Here is a 25,296-nt window from a genome sequence, read left to right as displayed (position 1 = left end):
ATCATCTGTTATTTCTTTAATTTTCTTAGAACATGGTATGATGGTATTTACGTATAATTTGAAAAAAAATAAATTCAGAGCTTTCTGTTGAAGAACTTGCAGGAAATTTTGTGGAACAGTAAAATACTCTGGGAAATGTAGGAATCCTTGGACTCTAGAGTATGATTTTCTTTCCCCCATTCTTTTTCATATGCAAATACATTTTAGTAGGTGCAAAAAAATTGCTCACCAGAGAAACTGGTGTTTTAATTTCCTTGTCATTTTGGAATGGTGCTATTCCAAATTTCATTCCTAGATCTATTCCTGGTTTCATGGCAGTATTTTTCTTCATTATTCTGGCACCACCAGGCGGTGCTCTTATAGTTTTCTTCATTTTGTAAGCTAAATGTAGTGTCAGAATAGAGCCTTTGCTTAATGGGAGCAATAAAGCTGAAGATGGCATTGAACTGATGGTCAAGTAGTTATTCTGGCTTTGATCTACATTTTTTTTTTTTTTTCTGAAAAGCTACTGACTTTCCCTTCTCTCTTGAAAGTGTGCATAGGGTTTTTAATTTCAGATAATGCATTTTATTATTTTATTTAATATAAATTCTTGTAACTATTGAAGAATATTTGCCTATGAATAGCAAAACTTATTCCATAAAGGTAGTAGCAATTTTCAGAAACGAGCAATCTTCTTCATGTGAAGTAATTGCTAAGATCTGTGCTAGCACTTGTTGAGCTCTGCAAATGAGACTTGAAAGCCAATCTAGTTGCACATTAGGAAGGAAGGAGAGACTCTAGCATGTGGTCTGGGTCAGTGGACTTTGTTTCACTGAAAACCATTTTATTTTTCTTTTAACTGTTTTGGTTCCTAATTAACAGGTTAAGGTTTATTACAGGAAGTACAGGAAAAGTTATATCACAGTCCATTTTGAACCCTTTTCACTTATGTATGGCATTTCTGTCTGGAGTGGAAGCTCACAGTACACTGACTTCTGAATAGAAGTGTATGTCTTTGTGTCTTTTAACACATTACCTTTTTGGCTTCCTCTTGCCTTTGTTTTTAAAGGCCCTTGACAACTGATATGAAACTATTTGAAAGCCCTAAATAAGAGCTTTCCCCCCCCCCAGAGATTACATAGTAAGCAGAACAAAAGCATTGTTAAAAAGGCTGTTCTCATATAGAAATATAATTTTTCTTTGGATGTTTCTGTAAATTCTTGTTGGCTCATTTACTTCAGATCTCTTATTTGGAGGGAGAATATCTTGCAGGTAAGCTTTATGGAAGACGGAAGATAATTTATCAGTTATTCCCAGACTGCTTGCAGTCCATCTTTCTTAATTGTATCAATTCCTAGGCTAGCATTTTTAGGTAAAATGGAGAAGAGAATTTTCTGAATCTCTTAGTGCTTTCTGACTCTCCTGTGTTCTCCCCAAGTGCTTTTGAAATCCTGTAGACTAGACCTCCTTGATGTTGATTTGTAGCTTGTGGGTATGTTGTTGAAGCAAAATTATTCTTTTTGTTATTGTTCTGACTGGCTGAAGGGACATGGATCAAATAGGTCATGGAAAGACATGAGATTCATAAAATTAATGTGCATAATGTAATACTGCACAAGGTTACAAACGTACACAGCATAGAGTGCTTAGCTTCCAAGGATGCCTTAACTTCAGCAGTTATTGCATCTGGCTTGAGCTGTGGCTAGCAGTTTAGAAAGGTGCATCTGCAAACTAGCTCTTAACTCTTTGTGTACATTAAAAAAAAAAAAAGAGTAAAGACAGTCAAAACAATACAAGAAAAATTGAGGTGCTGGTTTTTGTTTTCTTAACAGAAGTGAAGAGTATTCCATTCAATTAGCATTTTTCAAAGCGTGATTCCTATCTCAATTGCAAGGACGTATCCAGAACAAACAAGAATAGACACAGGCTGAAAGTGACGTCTTGGAAAATGAAGATCTGCCAACAGTTTTGTTAAGGGCACATGTCCTCTAAGTCATCATTCTGGAAACTGATCTTGTTAACATGATGTACAGTTAAAGGACAATGGAGTTTAATGGTTTATGTTTTCTTGTAGTTCAGCATATGTAAATGAAAAAAACCCCAACCAAACACACAAACAATGAGGGTTGTATCAAGAAAAATACCCAGCTCTTAAAGTGAAATAAACAGAATGAGTAATAACTAGCATCTACCTTATTTTTATGTCTAAATTCAAATTGTTGGGGAGAGAAGCTCCCACATAATAATTGCTGTCAATTTAAATAGGGAAAACTCTGCTTTTCCTCATCCCTTATTCCTTTCACTGTTTTGAATTGACCAAATGAATTCACTGTTACTGTCCATGACATTTTCAGATTTTTTATATGCCTTATCCTTGCTGATGAGTATAGTAAATATCTGGTTTGAAAGACTCAGTTTTAATTTGGGAGCTGCATTTGGTTAAGGATGCAGTTTCACAGCCACGTTCATGGCGGCCTATCCACTGTGCCTGAACTAGCATTCATGTGACAGTGTCCTGAATTGCTAGTCTTCTGTTGAGTGCTGCTTCACAAGTGAATATTCAGATCATGAACTGGAACAAAAGAATATGAAATTAAGAACTGCTAGAATTCCTTTCAGCTTTAAATCTTAAAGCCATTAAAAGTCACCATTTATGGTCTGGCAGAGCAGAACAATTTTATCTTCTCCATATAGATCCAGATTGCTGCTTTAGAGGGAGAGTCTCAGTCCATGTTCTGTGGACTACTTCTGTGTCAATGGCTAAAGAACAACTAGCACAGATCCTGCATGCTATCAGTCTTTATGCATAATTATTCTGAGAATGTCATAAAGCAATACTGATAGGCAAAAGTATATTTTTTAAATAATCTATTTTACCATAGGTCACCTGATTTAATTTGAGTAAGAGTTCTACCTAATCGCTTAACTAAAAGCAGTTTTTAATTATGAAGTGGGAAGTACCTTTTATTTGTTTTTGAAGTTTTTGTAGATAGCTCAAAGTATCAAAGTGCTGTTCTGAGCATATTTGCACATTGATTGTCTTTGAAAAGTCAGGATTAAGGTCTTGCTTTTGATGGCAGGGCATTGACATACTTACCCAAGCCCATAATCTGAATTGCAGCTTTCCTTTTGCCCCTGCTGAAGGAGAAAGGCATTTATGTTCTTTAGGTTTGGATTGTTTATTGTTTTCTGAAGCAGCTGAAGAAAAGTAGGTGAATGTTGACAGAATCGGGACCAGCCTTGACCTACTTGTGGCTTTTTCTCTGATCTTTGTCTTGGGCATGCCACCTTATCATTTTTATGCTACTGTTTACTCATCTAAAGCCTCATCTAAAACATTAAGAACTGACAGATGATTGGTAATTTGAATATTAAATGTATATATCATCACTTCCACAGTTGTTCCCAAGATTTTGTCGCCTATCGTATGACCCAGTAAAGGGAATCCTTCTGTAGTCATTTTTATTTCATACTGAACTATTGTTTAAATTTGGGGTTTAAAGTGTTTTAGAGCCATCAATTTCATTCTCCTTTGAAATTCTGTTTTCTTCCAAGAGCCTGTATTTTACTTAAGAATGTCCCAAGACTGGAATTACACCCATGGTAGTGATTTATGCTATCACAAGGTTTTTGGCTGACTCAGAATAAAGAAAAATATATTGGGATTTTTGGGTCGGTTCATGGAGATCATTTAAAACTAAATATAGCTTTGAAACAAATAGGTTAGACAAGAGCCCTGCAGGTCTGATTTTGGTGTTTCTTGGGATGAAGTTGTGAAACCAAAACAGCTGCTGTGTAGGATGTAAATTAGTTTGGTTTATAACAATTCAGGTTGTTTTTTGTGGGGAGAAGGAAGGAAGAAACACACTTTCCTTGAAGATCCTGTAATATTGTGGGTAAGTTTTAAAAGAGGGGGAAAAAGGCCAAGTATCGCTGAAGCTGTACTGCCTTCTTGAGTGTGCGGTCTCCTCCAGCACCTGCTTCTTGTACCTGTTTACTTGGGCACGGGCACCATGAGATTAACAGGGTTGGTTGCTTTTTTTGTTCTGCTGATAAGCCTTGTAGACATTTACCAATATAAAAAAACCCACTTCTCAACAGAGTGTAGGGGTACCATCCTGCCAGTATCAGCACTTGGAGAGGAACAGGGGACAAGGCCTTTCAATAAACCTTTGAACTTTGTTACTCTGTCTTATGACACCTTTTGTAACTTAAGCCAGTGACTTTAATTGCTGGCTAGTAAGCATATCGCACCTTCAGGCCCTGATCAAATTTATTAAATGTAGTCATAAAGCTAATGTAATAAATATTATGGAAGGATGAAATTAAAGGAGCAGGACCATTCTGAGTGATCTCTCCTTTATTTCTGAATGCCAGTAGAAGAAATGTGTGACATGTTCTGTTTAGCAATAGAAAATACACTGCACATCAGTCAACAGAGCTGCAGTAACATATCTTTCATTTTATACCTGAAGTACATTTATATTTTAATCTCTGAGGTTTTGGTATGGTTGATGATATCACTGATAAATGTTTCAGTTATTGATCATTATAATGAATTTGTTACTCAATTCTACTTCAATCTGAAAATATTATCCCAGAAAAGGAAACAAAAATGAAGTCAGTAATAGAGACTAGCAAAAAATCAGTCATCGCTGTTTTTACATTGGTCATTTATTTTGTTCCTGTGTTATTATGCAATTATTAAATAGTCAGATAGACTTGCAATGGAAGAGCTAAAAAGCCAGTTCATTCACTGGCTTTAACAAATCATCTGAAAAGGTATGCTTTGCTTCAGATAAGCATTAGGTGTAATACTGGCATAGTAATGCTGTCTTCCAAAAAACCCTGTTTGAGTTGTCATATACTTTGTCACAATTGGAAAGGGGTCATGTTAAGTCTTGGGAAGTGTTACAAAGGTAGAACGTTAAGGTTAAAGGACTTGAACTTTTGAGAAGAACAATACTGACTGCCAAATGCTCAATACCAAGCAGTTAAAAAAATTTATATAGACAAGGACTTACTTTTACCTGAAAATTTAGATTTTGCAAATTTTACAGTACTTCAGTCATTTGAGTAGTAAGCCAAATGATCTCTCATAGAATAATCAATATGAGAAATTGCATTGGTTACACATTCTGCCTGTTGCAGACATGAAAGAATTTTAAAATGTCTTGTATTGAGCAGGCTGTTAATTCAAAGGTACTATTTACCTATCTATTTTAGTCTGTCACTCTAATATCTTAATATTTCTGAAATTGCCTTTTGAATCTAATGAAAAGGAGTGGTTATGGCTCCAATGTAATTGAGACTGTCAAGGAAATAGGTGGAATTTTTACAGCACTATGAGACTTGATGGTATGTGACAGAGGATCATTCACTTCACTGGTCCGTGGTAATGGGAGACTGATGTCTCTTTAAACTCCCTGTTAATAAATATAAGCCTGATTATTTTTTTCTTTTTTTTTTCTTTTTTCTTCTTTGCAAGGTTGTGGGTCTTTTAAATCCTCATTAACACATACTAAAATAAAAAGGACTTCTTTCAAGTTCCAAAAATATCTCATAACCCTAAAGCATCTTCTGACTTTTGGCTTGTACAGGTTATGAGTTTATTTCACACTTGTGTTTTGACATGTCCCTTCTGTTCCTACAGTAATTCAAAGAAAGAATGACTATGCAGTGTTGATCACATAGAAATATTTACACGGGAGAAAAAAATATAGCAGCAGTTTACAATAATTTACATGAGTAAAATGTACAGAGGAAGCATCAAAAAAGCTGATGTCTGGTTGCCTTGTATGCAATGACAAGGAAGCTGTGGTTAATGTAGTTGGGCTCTTTACCACTATTGTCAAAATATATAAAGGATTATCTTGAGTTTGAGTTGACATTATGAGAAAAAGCTGCATTATCTCTGAAAGAGATAGCACTGAAAGAACTTTTGTCAGATGTGCTGTTCGTTTTGTTTCTCAGCTCTTAGTTCTGGTTTATTCAGTAGAGGAGGAATTGAGATGTCTCTGGTTAATGTTTACTTTGGCCATTGTTAAATGCTGGTGTTGGGAATTACATTACCCTATGAGCTTAATATATATTTTAAGTAATATTTCAAAGTTCTGTGATTCTAATATCCATTTCCATGCAAGACAGATAAATAAAAATACTGTTGTCTAAAATAATCTCTGGTAAAGGGAATGGAAGAGAGAGTGGCAACTAAGAAGTATTCCAAGTTGCAATAGTGTATTCTGTATTATTGTAATAAATAGTTGTAGTATAATAAGGAATGGACAGGATATAAGTTGAAACTTGACAGGTCAGTAAATAAGATTTGCCTCTTCCAGATAACAGCCTTGATGAATGTTCATAGATTTATCATTATGAATATAAATAGCAGTATTTCATAAAATTAAAAGGTACTGTGAGCCTTATACAACAAATGTATCAAAGTCCTGAGGCTTAATACTTAACCAACAGATAAAACTATTTCCCTTGGTGGTAGCAGAGAACACTGGAGTGTAATTACTTTGGAGTGAAGCACTGTGTTTCAAATATTTGTTGCAGACTTTGGTTTGAATACTCTTCTGATTTTTTCATATGCTGGCAAACAGCCAAACATGATAGTGGTGAAAAAAATGAATGGCTGAAATACGATAGATTTAACCTGGAAGATGAAGTATTGAGATATTAATTGAGATGAGGTGCGGTGCTGGTTCACAGAGATTATTGTGTAGCTTCATTGGAGTAATGAAGCAAAAAGCAGTTTAGTCACTATTTTTTGTTGCTTTGTTCTGTCCCCGTACACCCACCCTGGGGAGAGGGTGGTAGGGCAGAGGAGAGGTGCAAGGGAAAGCTGATAGTGAAACTTAAGATATTGGGGATGATTATTGCAGGAAACTAGGTACCTATCTAGAGGATATGACCAGAGACTTTATTAACCTACTTTGCTATGGAGGTGCAAAAATATTCTAGGGAACTGTGCCAAAGCCTGGAGGCTTGTTGGACATGGAGAAGAAGATTTCTCATTTGGGTTTTCCTTGGTTAGCTAGTGGGAATGGGAATAGAGGTCAGTGAATTGAGCCAGGAATGTTCATGTAGTTCTGGTACACACTTTAAAAATAAAGAAGAAAGAAGTACAAAAATACATGGAGATTTATATGTTTATTGGGCATGTTATTTATTTATGAACATCACAGACCTTACAGAGCTATGCCATTGACTGAAAAAAAAATTGCTTTTATGGAATTAAAAAATATATCCGAATAAATGTCCTGTACAGTGTAATAACTTATTCTAGCTGTGGTTCATATAGGCAGTTGAGAAGTAAATAAAAAGTTCTCAAGCATAGCCAGAAAATTTTGTGTAAATGAGGAAATAAATTTGATTTGGAAAGCAGTTTCAATTTTAAGCTTCCATGAAGGAAGACAAATTAAACATTTTTAAAGATATTAACCATAACAGTATCCCTTTAATTTTCTGTCCTTTCTTTTAAGTAAGATACTCTGAATCAATTTTTGTTCAAGGAGACAGATTTCTTGCAGTAATCAGTTTTGCTTTTAGCTCTGATTTTTAAAGAATAAGTGATAATGGCGCACATGCTTGAGGGTGTGATTAGAACGCAGCATTAAAAGGCTTTTTAGGACATCTATGGTAGAAAAAGGAGCTCTGGAGAGGTCTGCATTTGGCAGCTGAGCAGACGGGAATAAAGCATACCTTTGAAGTGTGGTGTGAAGAACAAGTTACTTAACCCTTTCACATAAAATACCTTTTAGTGAAAGTTAAATCTAGGTGTTTTCTTCAGGCTCATCTGAAAGTTATATGTTAAATCTGTTAGCTTGTATTCAGTCTTTTCTTTCCCTGACTGAATCCTGTACCTCTAAAAAGACCACCTGTCAAGAGTATGTATTAGAAAGACTTGGCTACTTGGAGTAACTTAGAGTACAGGGTTTTTAGAGTGCCTTTGAGTATTTTTTTATTACCTTACAGTATTCTGTGGAGTATGTTGAGAAAACTTAATGAAATGCTGAGAATGCACATTGGTAGTAAGTTAATTAAATTGTCTTTTTTGATAATCTTCTTAAGGAACTTATTTTCTGTTCAGTGTCTTTATAAACACACACATACCATTGTTCAAACGCAAATTCCTGGATGTAAAACCTACTTTACTTGCCTAAGTTTTAGGAAAACATTTAACTTGTAGAATATATTTTTGTAGATTCCAGATGTCTAACAGTGTAAGAAGTTTCTACTTTTGTCTGTGCACACCTTCACCCAACTTTTATCAGTCCATATCAGTCTGCAAATCACTTCTTGTTTGTTTAATATCAAGTGATCTGTTGTGTGAATGAGCGCTGAAACTGATGCAAAACTCCTGAAGCTGATCTCCAAAGATGGGTAAAACAGAACAGAGCTATTTGGGCGGAGTACTACTCTTCAGTCTTAATGCAAGCTGATGGGACGCTTTGCACTTTAGGTAGGTGACAAAACTTGAAACTAAGTGGACGGCTGGGTGGAAAATTTTCAGTACTTCCCCCTCTGGCTCCAGCAGTGCTGAAAGAGTGATGGCAGTTCCCAACCAGCCCTACAGATTTATCATACAGACCTGTATTACCTTGTAATGTGGCCAGAAATACCCCCAAAACAGATAAACAACCTCTTTTATCCCTCTGCCATTTATGTAAAACTCAGCAAATGCTAACTGTTAGAGAAGACTTCTTAACAAGAACTAGTCGAATCGCAGACATTGAACAGCCGGTGTAATACTCCTGGAGAGGGGTCTGTGTTTGAACCGTAGGATCTCACCTTCAGTTGCCAGTTGCAATGGTTTCAGGAGGGAAACCAAGCATTTCCACCCACAGTGTACAGATGTTACTAGATTATGTCCACAGCGAGGTGCTTTAAGTCTGGTGGTGTTCGTAGTGTGATTTTAATTTTTCTGGAGCTCTGGCTAGCTTTTGGTTTACTTGATCCATACCGAGGCACAGCTCATGCTTCCTATGTTAGTTTGAATGTGTCACTTCAGTTCTAAATGAGGTATTTTCCCCAAGCATGGTCCAGGCTTAAATGTAGCTAAGGAGCGGGTAAGAGGTGAGCTGAGGAAGGGAGGCAGTACTGAAATTTATGATCAGGACTCGAAAAGGGAATTGGAAATAGATTTTCGAAAAGTGTTTGTTATCACCATTCATAAATCAATCACAATGTGTTTTGTTTTGTTTGAGTAGCTTGAGTAAATAACAGCTTCCAAAATACTTTTCTTCTTTCCTGTACCTTTTTTTGTTTACCTGTGAAGACTGCTGCACATCTCACCCTTTGCTTCTTTAAACTTCTAATATCTTCATTTCGCTGGCTGAAAGTTAACTCTGAGACGTTCTCAACACCTCCAGTAACGTATAGTACTACTTTAAAATGGTATAACTAGACAGACATACTCTCAATTTTAATTAATACAGTGAACATTGACCTGTAAATGAATAACTAACAGTAAATACCTCTCTATAGAGTAAACATATCCTTTTGCTTCTTCCTCTGCTTTTTACCCTGACTTGTTTTAAATTGGACCAGCCCCTTCAAGATATATACTGTTGCTTCATTTATTTGTAACTGTGTAGCACAGTCTGGGCTCAATTTTGAGCTGGTCTTTACAGCACCACTTAAGATCAGAGGAGGAAAAAAAAAACCAGCAAGAAAGCAAACAAACAAACAAACAAACCAACCAACCCCAAAGAGGTGGCTGTTAGATATGCCACTTCACTACATCCATGTTTTTGAGAAAAAAAGGGGTTGTATCATACAGTTAACTGTTTAAATTCCTTTTACTTAGTTGTACTGGCAGAGTATGCCATTACCAAAAGACAATAAAGCAAGCTGCTTCCTTATGTTGCAAAGGTTATTTTGTAGGAGTAAAATATACATGTGAGAGGGCAGTGGGTATTGTGTCTTCCAGTGGTAGTGATGCTTTTACATCCTCCAATAGATCTGCTGAGCTCTGACTGTCATTGCACTGTCTGCATAGTTCCTTATTACTTTCACACTGACTGGTCTTGGATGTCTGTGTCTCAAAGTTAAATCTAAGTGAAATCAAAGTTTTGCTCAGTAGTATCTCCTCAGCTATTTTTTCAGTTTGCTTTCATATCATATCTCTCAAAATAAAGAATTTTTTTTATCCACTGTTAACATTTCATTTTAGCATCTTTGAAGTATTGCCAGCTGGAGACTGCTGCAGAGCAATAGTGACCTGAAAATCATTAACAGCACATCCAATTCTTAAATATCTCAAAAAATAACGGCTATTCTTTTTGTCGATGTCTTCTAACAATGAAAACTTTTTCTTATTTTTCCATGCTTGTGTGCTAAAAATTCTGCTATCAGTACCGACTTTTACTCGGTGTATTCCTTCAAACTCTGTTAGAAACGGGTTAATCTTCTGTGCTGCAGCTACTGGGGGCTCTTTGTAGGCCATAATTTGCAGCAGGATCATAAACAGATTTTGTGGAAACATTTTAAGTCCATGAGCTGCTGGTGAAAATATGTGGTCACTCTTTATAAGTGTCAGTGTTTGTGTTACATGTGTCTGTCTTGGGGGCCCTGATTAGCTACTTTGGGTAAGCAGATATTTAATATAGCTTGCAGGTAGGATAATAAGAAATTATGTAATTGATCCCTAGACTTGTGTCTCTGGCCACTGCATGAGCACAGGATCCACCTTTTGTCAGTGCCTTTCCTCACTCCAGTGGGTGGTTATCCCCGGATTCGGTGTACTTCTCTAACTTCTTCTTCAGCATTGATGATGCTATGACTGTCTGATCTGTTGATTTCCATTTGGTTATTCTTCCTTAGTGGCATCAGGCCTCATGCTGTAAGTTTAAAACAGCCTTCCAGAGAGCTCTGGTCATTGCAATAAAGTGAAGAAGACTGAACACTGCACTGCTGTAATATTTTCCTCCTTCTCGTAACTTATCTGTGTGTGGCTTTTCCTTTAAAAATTATAGCTGAAATGATTATGAATATCTCCTTTAAACGAGATTGTATCGGCTTTTGCATCTCTTAAACAATGCGTGTACAGCCAGAGGGTAAACCACATTATAATACCATGCTAATTGCATGAATGTGTATGCTAAAATTCTCTTGTTGTGGAAAATCCAACAAAAACAAAACCTAACTTCCTTCTAATTATACTGCTCAATTAGCCACCTCTCCTGTTTCTCACTGCAAGGGAAGCCCAAGTCACTCCACTAATAGGACAGGATTTAATGTGGTTTGTAACATATAGCACTGACTCTCAGTTCAGACTTGGCAGACAGGGGGAAAAAAGGCTCATGTAAAATGAAAAAATCAGGGTCCTCAAATCAGCAAGCTTTGGTCATCTACAAGCGAGGCTTCATTTTAAGCTGGTTCTCTGCAGTTAACTGGAAGGGTGAGGCATTTCTAGAGAAACAGTTCATGTGTTATCCAAGAGGCTTCTAAAAGAGATTAATCCCACCTATCCCTCTCCTTATTGACTAGAGAGAGTCAGTGTGACTGACTTAGATCATATTTGACACATGCTAAAGCTGTCATTGTTACTGAAAAAGCAGTCTGTCTGTCTTCCCCTTTGTCTCAGCTACTTATTTTCCTGCTTTCTGCTTCATTGTGCCAGCACAGCTGTTTGCACGGCCACCTGGTGAGCCAGATCTGGGAGCCCAGCAACAACCATCAACCAGGTTAAGCATGCCACACTTAGAGCCTTAGATTGGAAAATTGACTTTTAGGCTACTGAAGTTAGACAAAATGATTTAGCATTTGAATAATTTAACTTCCATTAAGAATTGTCACAAAGCTTTTAAAATGTATTTTATATGCATTGGTGAACACCACCACTGGCAGTCAGGAACCATTTTGGAAGACGAACTCTTCAGTCTGTGACTGGAGAAAACACTTCTGTTTATTAGGCAAGGTCACTGGAGAATCTAGAACATTACCTTTGTCCTGTCTCACTTATATTTGAGTGTTTGTAATAGTAGAACTGTTAAAGCAGCTACTTTGCTTAAAAACTCAGTATATGTGTATAAATTTCCTTTTTATTCTTCAATAAGAAATCTACTATTATATGTGCATACATATATTGTTTTATTTCCTTAATGATTTCACACATTATGTGCATGCCTTCCTCATCTATCCCCTCTACTACCGAATAGTCCATTAAACGTTGTTGATCGGTTTTTGTTGTGTTTTGGTAGGGCTCATTGCCTGTCAATAATTCTACAGAGAACAGATATACTGGATCTGATGGCCTATTCCTGTGTGTAAACCTTATGTACCCAATCAAACGTTTCCCAGATAAGTGATTTGATAACTGCACACCCTCTCCCTGCCCTTTCACTTCAGTCTCGGGAATCTTTTGGGTTTGTGAACTTTTCTAAAGGATTTTTTATTTTATTCCATGCTCAAATATATTTTGAGGTATGCCAAGATGTGACTGATTGTTATAATAAGAGTATAAAATGCCTCTAAGCATTTGCCAGGCAAAAGCAGTACTCTTTTACCTATAAACCTCAGTAGTTTTATTTTAAACTGTTTGTGGCATTATGGATTTATTGCAATACTGTGCACTGAAAAAGTGGTATATTGGGTATCACATGCCCTTGAATACGAGCTGCATTATTTGTTTAAAAGTGGTATATCAAATATGCTTGGGTGAGCAGCTGAAATGCTAGTGGGACCAGGTTTGTTATATATCTTAGAGTAAGGCTTTCTGGTAAAAGTCTGCATAATTAAGAGTCAAGCAACTGAGGAAAAAAGTTTGCTGACTAATAAGAAAAACTTGGAAAGTAATCCTATTAAGTCCCCCCCTTCTGATAAGTCCTGATGTAAATTTATAGGTATTCTCTATAAACATAAGGGAAGGTTCACTTCCCTCTTAGAACAAACTCAATCAGCAGTTTCCCACACTGCCCCTGAGAACATTCTTTCATTATCTTGTTTCTGTGTAATAATTGCCATGGAGTAGTCACAAACTTGTTTTTCTACCAGTTGAAACTATAGAACAATGTGTATGCGTTGACCTGGATTCAGAGAGAACAAGTTACTGTTGGCATAGCCTCCACCTTGAAAATTTGCCATCAACATGGTAGAGAGTTGCTAAAGACTTATAATGCGTAATTGAAAAGGCTAAATGCCTGCAAGGATTCTTTGAGATAAGAATTGTCTTTGAAAGCATTTTAACTAGAGGTCTGGATTATATCATTAATCCTTTCTGTAGTTCTATTACTCTTTAAAATTTTATTATTTCTGGAGTGTTAGCCTGCAATGTAAATAGAAGCTACAGTTTTTGTGAAGTACCTTTTTTCTTGGTATGTTTTATGTCAGACTTTTTTAAGCTTTTTATGTAGTTCTTAAATATAATAAGACATATATATTTATATTATATTATGTATAATCAGCAAAACCAAAGTTTTCTGATGGATAGAGGAATGGCCCTTCTACATAGGGCACTCAGCTGCAATTCAGGATGTGCAATCCCCATTTCTGGCTCTGGTCCATAAGCTCCCAGCATGACCAAGGCCCTAGTTTCCTGCTGTACCTAATCTGGTGTAATTGCGATCTGCTACCAAAAACCCGCACCGCCTTGCACTTTGCCCCAGGCATGCGCTCTCACAGCTTCCCCTCTGTCACATCTAGGGATCGTGTGGCTTTGGGATGACTTCATTCCTCTTGCTGCCTGTTTAATGCCGGATCTGTCTGCACCAGATTGCTGTGCTGAACTGACTTACCTTGTGGGCAGCTGTTGACCGTCTCCAGTGCCAGCAGGAGGGCAAGAACCAGCAACGGGTGGGAACAGGACCCCCTCTTCCCACAGCAGCTTGCGGTTATACAAGATAACATAGGGTGAATCCACACCGTCAGTAAATCACGTGGACAAGTATGCCCTTCTCTAACTTGCCTGTTGAAAGGATAAAAATCTTTTACTTGGGATAGTACAGTTATATCAGTGATGGTTTAGAGACATAGCCAGAGCAAGGGCTCGTGTGCCCGAAAGCATGTCTGCTTCTTTACACTGGTTTGTTCTGGTAAAAAAGTGTACTGGTTTTCTAGTGAAAAATGTTACCTGTAAAGTCAGCTTGGTCATTGGTGACACAGCACTGAATTACTGCTGTATAGAAAGGTATACATGTTCTGGTAGATTTGACTATCTTTTAAAGAAAAGATAAAATGAAAAAAAAATGTAGTTGCTCTTGTACAATAGGTAGGTTTAGATTTATTAGGGAATACAGGACTAGATATGGAAGAATTAAATAAGATGGACTGTAAGTGCCTTGCAGCCTTTAGTCTAGAACAGGTGTAATACATTCTGGTTAGGTATAGAAAGTTTAGCTTTGAACTTGATTGAGGATTTGATGAAGGATTTTGCAAAATTTTGATGTCTGAAAAAAATGGTCAATATTTCAAGAGGAACATTTCAGTCTCATGTTAAGCATTCAAATATATGTGTATTTTATTTTATTTTATTTTTTTAACAAGAGCCAAAGTCTGAAATAGGCCAAATTGTCTTGCTTACTTGTATCTTAATCTCTACTTTCACGTTTGTATTTCTTTTCCTTCTTTTTAACTAGAGGGATCATTTTTGTCATGTTTGTAAAAAGGGAGAACTGACCAAACTGACATTAGAGAGGAAACAAAACTGTTCAAAATAACAGCATGTTATCAAATAAATTCAGAAATCAAGAGGAGAGAAATAACCTTCTGTAACGTTTTGGCTATAGTAGTCTTGGTGTTTCCTCCATCTGTAGGTGATACTGCTACAACAAATAGTTGTTGCAGTTGGTCACCATTTTTTAAGTGGCTGACTCATGAAGCCAGTTAGTGTAAGTGGAAATTAGTATAAATGTTTTCTTTGCTTTTTTACATTCCTCTTAAGTACTAAAAACCTGGTAAGGTAACAGGGGGAGTATCTTCCAGTAAACTTTTTTAATTTTACAAAATGTATTGTTTGATAATTTTTACAACTTAATATTCTACCATTATTGTGTACGTAAAGTGTGAGTGACAAGGGGAGACGACTGGATGCTGTTAACAGCCACAAGCAAAAGGAGGAGGTTGTGACCCTGGTTGTATTAATGAACACATAGCCAGGCAGCCCGCTCCTCTTAACAGTAACCAAACTACTGGTGTGAGCACAAGTTAATTGTACTGAAAGACTTGTAACTGCTGTGAAAGCAAAACGTTTGACTTGGTTTAATAGTGTTAAAAGTAGCTTTTTGCTGTGGTTTGTAGAGTATAATAAAGAATCCTAAATGATTGGGTGTTCTCACAGAAACATCTGGAATCATATAATTCTTAGAGGCATGATTAAAGCCAAACTAGCCATTCTATTATATTCTCCCCCTCCAAATTATATTTATTAACTTATTTTTTGACCCATACGTATATATAATTTTTTGCTAAGTTATTTTTGGTTTAGATCTTGGTCTCTTATCGCTTTATCCCCAGCTACAGTTGATGCTTAATAAGTGAAACCTTTGCAGACTTCAGTAGTAGCTTGAAAGAGCGCCCCATTGACTCTGTGCTGAGTGATGGATAGATTCCCTGCCTGCTGTTCACTTTACTGCTAGATTCACCTAGGGTGTAATATCCTAACAAAGCAGAGGAGGGAATTGAAATGTGTTCTTCTGAGAACAGCAGTAAGTAAAGCTGCCTTTCTAGTTGTTCTCTCAATTAGCTCCTAGGAGATTTTCGTGCTTTTCTAGTTTCTCTTGGGGATATGTGACCTGATAGCATATTGCTATAAATAATTATTTTACTAGTACCAAAGTAGGTACTGCACACAAACACAAAGCAACATTTTCAGCATCTTTATTGGATGCTGTAAATGCCAGTTTGTCAGACAGGCATTTTTTCTTTCTTTCACTCTTTCTTTCTTTCCTTTTTCTGTTCTTCTTTGGAACGCAGTCCTGACATTTCTGATCTTCATAACTTTGATTGTTAGTTTTGTGCTGCCCCTTGAAGTGAAATTGCTAGCGAGTGGTATAAAGCTCACAAGCTAAGGCAAGGGGGTGAGGAGCAGTGTGAAGTTGTGGCAGCTATGGGGAAAAGAGTAGAGGAATTGCTTTCAAGTTGGATATTGCAGGTGATCATTACCTGTTTGCAGAAGTGGGTTATTTAAAAGAAAAAAGAAACTGGCCTTAAATGCATATGCCACCGCAACCCTATTTAACTCATTCCTTTATCAGAGACTGCAACAGGAGCACCAGGAAAAGACTATTCACCTAAACCGGTTTTTGTTATGTGGAAGCATTTGAAAAAAAGAGAGCAGACATACCAGGCCTTGCTTACACAGCTGTGATGAGGTTAACAGTTCTGCAATATGCTTAGCTCTTTTTGTTTTTTAAATGGGTCCCGCAACTAGTAAAAACAAGCATCAATAAATTGGTTTATATTGATAGCTACCACAAGAGTTTTGTATTACTTGATTAAAGACCGACCATTTTATCAAATCTTTTGGCTGCGTGACAGCTACATCCATGGGAGAAGTGTAAGAATTAATAGGACACTGATGTTTGCTGGTATCAGTTGCCTGATTATGTTCTGACTTAACAGAATTTAGTATTCCTAGATAACTGTCTTTGTGGATACTAAACTAAAGAGCTGTGGTACTTTGAGGTACAAAGCGCTGTCAGTTTTCTCAAGTGAGGCTCAGCAACAAAAAAGGCTTGGGAATCAGTACTCGGAAGTTTTAAGTATATACCTTCAGTCAGAGAGAAAAAGATGGATATCCATTTCATATTTTTGGCATAGTGGTTGAAAGGATTTTTAGGCATTCAGCAACTACTTTCATATCCATGTAATCTTTCTAAGATAATGTTTATTTTAAAATGTTTTCCTTTTTTTTTTTTTTTCCTCCCATAAAGGAATTGTTAAGGAGGTTAGACAAAGTACAGGCTTAATACCAATAGGGGAAAAAAAAGTTTTGCAGTGTGTATTACTGTTCATGTGTAATTAACATTGATTTATGAGAACTTTAATTTAGGCAACTGTAAACTGCCTCATGAATTTCTGCAGAGCAGATACAAACTTGCTCAACTGTAGGTGGTCAACATTCACGTCCTAAAACTTATTTTCAATCTGAACTAGTTTTTGTAAAAGCTGACTTTTGGATTCTTGTGGTTGCATGCAACTAGCATAATTTTGTAGCAGTACAGCTGAAGAAAGTGAGTGTTTCAAATCTATCAAAAATGTATCTTTTTACAATTTCCTCCACTTAAAACTTTCTGGTTTTCATTTGTCTGTTGGAACTCCAGAGATGACTTTCTCTGAATTTGTGTCTTGGATTCAGATTTTTAACTTTGAATATGTTACTTTGAGAGTCTTGACCCATATCACCTCCATTGCTGCTGGTAACACAGCTCAGGCAACTGGAAGAAGTAGAATGTGTGCATTTGGCTGTTGTTTCAATATGTAGATGCCATTTGATTTAGGTGATGAGGTCAGGCTGCTTACTTTAAACAGTTGTTATGGCTTACTTTAAAAATTGTCACAGGCACAATTGCAGTGGCAGCGTAACTGAAAATCAGTGAATGCAAGTAACTATATTTAATGGTATTCTGTATTTTAACGTTTCATAATTTCAGACAGTGTGAGAGGAGTACTTCTATTCTTTTAATATAATGTATTGAATTTCAGACTTTGCCTGAAAATGTTTCGGGTTACTATACTGACACTGAATTCTGTTATTCTATTTTAATATTTTATTAGAATTGGGAGTGACTATTTTAATCTATAATTCAATTAAAAGGACACTTTTTGAGGTAAAAGGACACTTTTTGAGGTCTTCTGGTAATTTTGTGTGGAGGTATGGCACTATCTGAAGAGTATACGTGAGTGTAGGTTATAGTTTTTAATAGTTTGATTTTTAGACTAATACAATGAAAATGTTACCAGTTTTTACTTTAAATTTCATTTTATGAGATAGGACTATGTAAATAGATTTTGTATGGTAAAAATCAGATGTTTGTTTGTTTAAAAGCACAATACACATAATATTTAAATAATTTATGACAAGTGTAGTTTGACAAGTAACTGGTCATTAAGACAGAGGCGTTTTGAACAGGGTCATTTTCACTGGAGATCGGGGAAGCTGCCTTCAGAGCAGTTCGTTATCTGTGCAGCCTGAGATTCATTAGCTAATACAGATGGGATAACCCCTGTGCTGCAGAACCAGGAGAGCTCAGCCCAGCAAGCCTTTCAGCAACAAAGAAATAAAAGCATTCCTCTGTAACAGGCTTCAGCACTTATCTCTGTTCTCTGGTACTGTTTGTGCTGAACCAAAGCACCTGCTACCCTGAGTTAAGAGAGAACAAACTCAACATGGCGTGAAATTACTGCACTTCCATTCACATTCATTAGAGTTATATTGTTACCAGCTACAAGCATGACTGGTCTTTGCATGAATAATAACCAGAAATGCTGCTTTCTGAGTTTTACCTTGAAACATTAACAAGATACAGTGCAAACTTTGAAACCATGTGTATTATTGGTCCAGCTAATAATATACATTATATCATTTTTCTTGTCAATTGCTGGAATAATATTTATACTTACAAGATCTGGGAAAAGGCAGATAGGAAGTTTCTAAGTGGAAATACGGTTAAAAGGTGGCTATTAAAAATAACTCCAAAAGGTCTTGAGTGTAGGTTCCCAAAGCTGTGTTGCTGCTACTAAAACATGCAACCTCTGAGATGTTTGTCGTGGGGAAGGAGAACTAGTATCCAAATCCTCAAGTACCAAACAGATGATTACCCCTTGCTCAATTAGAAATAAACCAGCAAGCAAGTGGAAACTTGCTTTGGTATTTATTCCTCTTCCAGCAGATCAGTTTCATCCTATCTACTGACAGGTTAAATTTCAGAAACAACTCTGTCACCTGCCTTAAATTCAGTGTCCTTTGTTTTTTGGTGCTGCTGCAACAGTGAGACCTGAACATGGTGAAAAATCCGCTGTGTGCGTAGTCGTAGTGGACCTGCTTTTTATCTCTGTGCACTCAAATCCATGGTGCATTTTGTCTAAAAAGCCTTCAGGACATTAATAATAAGGAAACATCTGAATCGCAGCGAGGACTTCAATATGTGCTTTGTCAATCCAGCAGTGTAGAATTTTGTGCAACAGGTTTTGTTATGGTCTTTTAGTTCTTACTAGTACTTGAGCCCGAAACTGAAGGCAAACTATTCTTACTCTTTTTTTAAATAATGCTGGTTTTATCGATTGATTAATTGCATGTTGTTCAAGCACTTTTTCAATTTCTTGTATCTGTTTCATGTAGATAGTGAATTGTATTGCACATCTGACCTGTTTATGAAATGTAATATGTCAAAAATACCTAATATTTCAAAGCTGATTCTGATATGTTGAGTTATTTCCTTATTAATGTTTACAAAATAGGTTATTCTTCTATGACTAATCGGAATGGTGTCTTTCTGTTGTGATAGTACCCAAATTCAGAAGCTGATTGCTATAGATACAGCCTAAATATACAAATAGGAGCTCAAAAAGCTTGTGAAGCTTACAGTCTCCAGAACAAGAGGAAGAGTGTTTAACACAACTACAAGCCATCTCTAACTAGTTTTATGGAAATTGACTTCCTCTTGCTGTAAATAGTCAAGGTAATGCCCAAGTTTCACATGACAGATTTTTATCAGTCATGGAAGGTTGCATTGTCTGTCTTCAAAAATGTTGTTGTTTGTGACTTCTGGTTGTTTTAGGTGTGTCCATTTCAGGTTCTATTAAGCTTCTGTAATGTGAGGTAAAAAGCAAACAAAAAAAGCTGTTAAATCTATGAAGCTGCGGCTAATTTCTTCAACAAAGTAAACCTACAGAGAAATTGCCATTTTTTTTTATACTTTACGCTCTTTTTGTGTTGCACAACCCCTGGACATGATCAATGAAGACTTTTTAGTCTTTCTTTAGAGAAAGTTATATATGTCTACCACACTAATTTATTACAGATAATAGAAATGCTAGAAGTAGATGTGAACTCTTTCAAATAAGCTGTCTGGATCTTAAGCATTGTTTTATTCTGTCTTCAAACAAATTGAAACAATTTTAGAGAATTAATTTGTTTACAGTGTAAAATAGCAATTGTGTCTATCTAAAGAAAATTCTTTCATTGTAGTTACGTTTTTTAGATATGTTTCTAAGGAAAAATAGTGAAAAAACCCACATATTTAATTTCTGCACCTTGTTCAGAAAGAATTGTAGACTGTGCTCTAAATATGCTATAATATAGCATAAAAAATTATTTTTGAAGGTTTTAAATTGAATATTTTTCATAGCCAAGATAGCTACTTAACTCTTGTTTTAACTGTATTGTTGAACGTAACATAGCTGAGGAAGGTGCTTGTGGTCTGCCAAGGTATTAACAGTCATTTGTGAGGAACTGTCATGTTGCCAAAGGTCTCAGGTCTTGCATCTGTATGATACTTGAGTGTATCATCATTGCGATCCACTAATGGAATTTCATCCATAGCTGTGGATATCCTCTTGATAGCAGTTGTGTGTGTGCAGTGGTCACCAATAGTGTCAAAACTCCAAAGGGAAAAATTAGTAATTCAGTAGCATATGTAGTGTAATCAGGGAGGATTTTTGTGAACAAAATTTTACAACTTTGTTTTTGTAGCAAGAATATATCTATTTAATTCCCAGGAATCAGCAGCTTTTAAGTTTTCTTTTACAGGTTAGAGGTTTGGTGGCTGTTTTTTTAAAGCTGGTAAAAACTTGGCGGGGGCCAGAAATGCTGTCTCATAAAGAGAGAAGAATACCACTAATTAGCTGATCAGTGGTGCTTGACCTTGTGAGCAATGGGAGCTCTCAGCTCATGCTGGGATCAAATTTATATGAAATTGTGAGCCACTGCCTGGTACTGGCCCTGCTGCGTGTCATTCAGAATCTGCCTCTGCTATAATCCTAAAGCTACAGGCCAGCCTGAAATGTTGCCTGCTCATGATGAATAGTACCTTGTTTTGCAAATAGACTCATTGAGGTTAACCATCATCTGTGAATGCAGTTACTATACAGTGTGAGGGAGGATATTTCAGTCTGGCCAGTGGTGAGTACTGAGTTGCATTAACAGTGGATTTTCTGTAACTCTTCCAGGTTTCATTCCCTTTCTTTCCAATTTAGGCTAAAGGCAAGAGGCAAAGGTCCTGGAGAAAATAGGAAACATTGTGAATTAGAAGAACTTTTCACATTCTTTTCAGCTCTGTGTTTCCCACCATAGAAATAGTCTGGTATCAACTTTTCCCCCTCTGCCCCTTATTTAAAATATAAATACGCAGTGGCTATTAACTAGTGTTCTAGCCGAGTGTGGTGGGATAGTTCTCCTTTGACTCCCAACCACTAGTATCAGTGGCTACTTCTGACTTTTTGTATTGATTGAATTGTTTTGTATTTTGAAGAGATAAGGCAGATGTTTGATTACCCCATTCTAATTTTTTATTTAGATTCTTAAAACAGCATGGACCTGAGACAAAAGAAAAAGCCTTCTGTGTTGTTTGTGGGAGAGTCACATGATAGATAGAAAAGCCAGCAGCTTTTTAAGGACAAAGGTAGTCATCAGGATATATACCTGGATGTAGATTCTTATGTGGTTACAGCATAGTACTGAGAAGAAAGTTACTTTGGTCATCCCAATAAAAATATGCAGAAAAAAATGAAGGTTTCCTAACAACTGAAGATCTAGAAACCCTGTTTTGTAGTGAGGTTTGAGAAGCCTCACCTTAAAAACCATGATTGGGAATTGAGGCACCATAATCTCCTTGCTCTAGTTTTATGGTTCTCATTATAAAATTCTATTTTCAGAATCTAATTACTTTAAATTAAAATACTTGCCATGTGCAAAGCACCTTATAATTTCTGAACTACTATACTTGTATCCCATAAGCTCTATGGGAGAAAGATAGGTATCATGCCTGTTTTACAGTTGTGGAAACTTAGATACCGTGTGCTGTTGCTTCTCCACATGTAAAGTGATTTATTGATAGATCAAGTAATAGTCTTACGCTTGCCAATGTTCTGTCAGAATGGGATTATTAAATTTTTTGCCCTCTTAGGAGAGGAAGAAGAAAGCAGTTGACCTGACAAAATCAAATCTGTGTAACTGAGAAAATGTTTTACTCTTAATAAGGTCTTTTTTGGGAAGTGAAGATGATGTTTATCGTCACATCCACTCCTCAGCTAAAGGTGTTGATCTAACTTTGAGCTACAGTGTATGCCAGTGGCAGGCAGTATATGCACTGATGTACATGTGTCCAGCCACTTAGCAGCTATCAAGCTTGACCGGGTATATGTATATGTACGCTAATCAAAGAATGATCACACTACATTTAATACAGCCTTTATAGTAAAGTGCATAATGCCCTTTGCTTAATACTTTTTTCCCTAGAAGTGTCTTCATATTGTTTTGACTCACCGTCTAAGTTGAGAATGATAAGAACTCTAAAATATTCTTTTCTGATTTAGGAAAATTGTCTAACAGTAGTATGTGATGTTCTAAATCTTTTATTCTGTAGGTCAGTAACAGATCCACGAGATGGAAAGAGAGTTGCACTCAAAAAGATGCCCAACGTCTTCCAAAATTTGGTCTCTTGTAAAAGGGTCTTCCGGGAGTTGAAGATGTTGTGTTTTTTTAAGCATGACAATGTAAGTAAATTCAAAGTAATTTTGAAGTCTTTGATAAAGCCTAATTGTAAAATGGAGCTATCTATAACAGAAGTAAATTTTTTTATTTTAAGTTACACAATATCTAAAATACTTTAAAAGCTCTCTAATTTTACAGTTACCGGATTTCCTGGAAACTCAGATATTACTGTTGCAAACACTGTAAAAAATGAAATTATCAAGAACCTAAGTATATTCATAATTTCCTTTCCAAAATGTTTGCAAATAGACAGGCAATACACTTCCACCTAATCTTATTTTAGGCTTTAGATAAATGTCAATCTGCACAAAGCTATGCCAGCTGGAGATGCTTTCGCTTCCAAGCTATTTCTTACTCCATCTTCCTCTCCCCTTTGTTGGAGTTCATTGCTCTCTCAGTTCTTCTAGCAGGGTGGTTGTACAAGTGCTCCCAAATCTGCTTTAGGAAAAATCAGCTAGGTTAAGTTAAAACATTTTAAAAAATTATTTGAATTGACCCATACAGTTGTGTCTGAAGTGAATCAAAAAGTACTTACAGAAACTGCTCCACAAACACAACTGTGGATGTGGTAACCTCTCCCATTGATGACCAGTAGTGAGCACATTGGGAATACTATCTTCTCCTAGTGGAATGGGATCAGGAAGTGTGTATCTGTTTCAGAACCTTATTTCATTGCTTTTTCCTTCTGTTTTAAAGTTTACCTTTTTTTTATCTGAGGGTATCATATTCCAAGAAAGATTTTATTTGGGGTGAAGCACTGGATTTAGATAAGTGCTCTTGTTAGTGGGATGCAAAAGAGGTGGACAGCCTTGCAAGCTTGTACTAAATTGCAGAGTTCCCCCACCACGACTATCACCAATCCTTGGGAGATGGATTCTGCAACAAGATTTCTTTTGAACTGGTGCCTTAAACTGCTCCTCACCAGGGTCTTCATTATGGAAAAGATTTTATTGAGGACTATAAAATGAAATAAAAGCATCTCTGTAAGCAGTCAGAAGTTGAGCTTGATAATCACTGAAGTTTGTGTACTTCACCTAAATGTCATAGATATTCCTAGGACAGGATCTAAAAGACTACACCGAGGTAGTATTTTTTCCTGTGAGAGGATGTAACTTCTGTGCTGCTGCTTTTCTACCTTTTTGCTTTGCACAGAGAGCTGAGCTTCTGATTCAGAATGCGAACAACTTTGGGTTTTGTAATTCCCATGTAGAAGCAGTGTGTCAGAAAACTGTTAAAGATGAAAGGCAGAACAAAGTGTAATTTCTTTTGCTTTTGCATTTCTTTGCTAGAATTACTTCTTTCAAATATTTTATAGTTATATATATTTTTGAAATGAACCAATTTTTATTGGGTAGATAAATTTATGCTTTTAAGCTAGTACTTGAACAGCTGGAAAAAGTTTCTTGAATTAAAAAACAAACAAACAAAAAGACCCTGAACATACAGAATACCTGACTGGGTGGTCTACTAAATTCACATATCTAGTGAGATAGACTATTGGTCTGGCTGTATGTGACAGAATAAAGCTAAGCTCTATAAGAAAGGTGCAGTCTGTCTTTTTGAAAGGGATTTGTTTTTGTTTGACTGGGATAGGTCTTGATCTTGTGTGGTGTTTCCTAGGTACTCTCTGCCCTCGACATACTCCAGCCTCCACACATTGACTATTTTGAAGAAATGTATCCTAAATATAAAATAGAGCATCTTAATTGAGGTAGGTGTAATTTTCATTAGCTTAGAAACTGCAGGTAGTTGGTGGATTCTATGAAATAGAACTACAAAAACCTTGAGCCTGTATCTGAACAGTTTTATTTAAAGAAGTGAATCTATACTATGAAGAACTCTTAGCTAATGTTAATGTTGGAGGTGAAATGGTGCAGGATTGAACATGAAGCTTTGAGTATGTAAGAGCCAGTAAATGCAGGGCATTGTGGTATTTACCAACAGATACTGCTGCTACTAGTGGTGATTCCCCCAAAATATTTTTTTGAAAACTATATCCAGTAATTAACTTCCTCTCAGTTATTAGTATCTTAAAATACTTTCTGGTGTTTTCAGAGAGTGCTACTGTTACATGCTTTGAAACCATGACTTGTCAGAGATGTTTCAGCACACTAGTTGGGTTGTGGCTTTCCTTGTTCAGCCTCTATCTTGATCAAGAAAACAGATTTAACACAGATATATATATATGTACTGTTTAATGTGTAACTGATGCAAAGGTACATGCTGTCTATGGGTAACTGTATTATAAAATTGAATTTTAGTACATAACTTGATATGAGAATGTCATGTTATGTTTTGTTTTGTTTTTTTCCTTTTTCAAACTTTGGGTTATCTTCTATTTTGGGAGTTGTGAATTTCTGCATTTTTAAATACTGAAAAGTAAGTCATTGAGCTGGGTAGGCTCTTACTGACTCTAGTTGGACAAGAAGTTCTGTGACTTAAAGCTGGTTGTTTTAATGCTTACTGTAGTTTTTAAATTGCTAGAAATTACTCTACTACGATGAGTTAAATACAGATTTTCATGGTACAGAAAGTATCTAGATATGTTGCGAGATTTAGAACAAAAAATTATTTTAAATAGGGATAATTCTGTTCTCTGCAGAGAGTTTACTAGCTACAGACCAGGAATCGTAATAAAGATTGTCTGCCTGAGTTAA

The 25,296-nt window shown here is 36.3% G+C and overlaps 1 protein-coding gene across 2 annotated transcripts in view; it reads left to right on the top strand.

Annotated features, from left to right (window-relative positions):
- The window catches only part of NLK (nemo like kinase), a 67,683-nt gene that overhangs the window by 12,071 nt on the left and 30,316 nt on the right, over positions 1-25,296 (top strand). For both annotated transcript variants that reach the window (XM_009923765.2, XM_009923766.2), the window contains exons 2-3: positions 22,512-22,641; positions 24,260-24,315. In XM_009923765.2, coding sequence (XP_009922067.2) covers positions 22,512-22,641; positions 24,260-24,315 — 186 coding nt within the window. The remainder of the gene's footprint in view (positions 1-22,511; positions 22,642-24,259; positions 24,316-25,296) is intronic.

Source organism: Haliaeetus albicilla, chromosome 9 (assembly GCF_947461875.1).
Source record: "Haliaeetus albicilla chromosome 9, bHalAlb1.1, whole genome shotgun sequence".
NCBI classification, from domain to species: domain Eukaryota; kingdom Metazoa; phylum Chordata; class Aves; order Accipitriformes; family Accipitridae; genus Haliaeetus; species Haliaeetus albicilla.
This window is presented reverse-complemented; position numbering and strand designations above follow the sequence as displayed.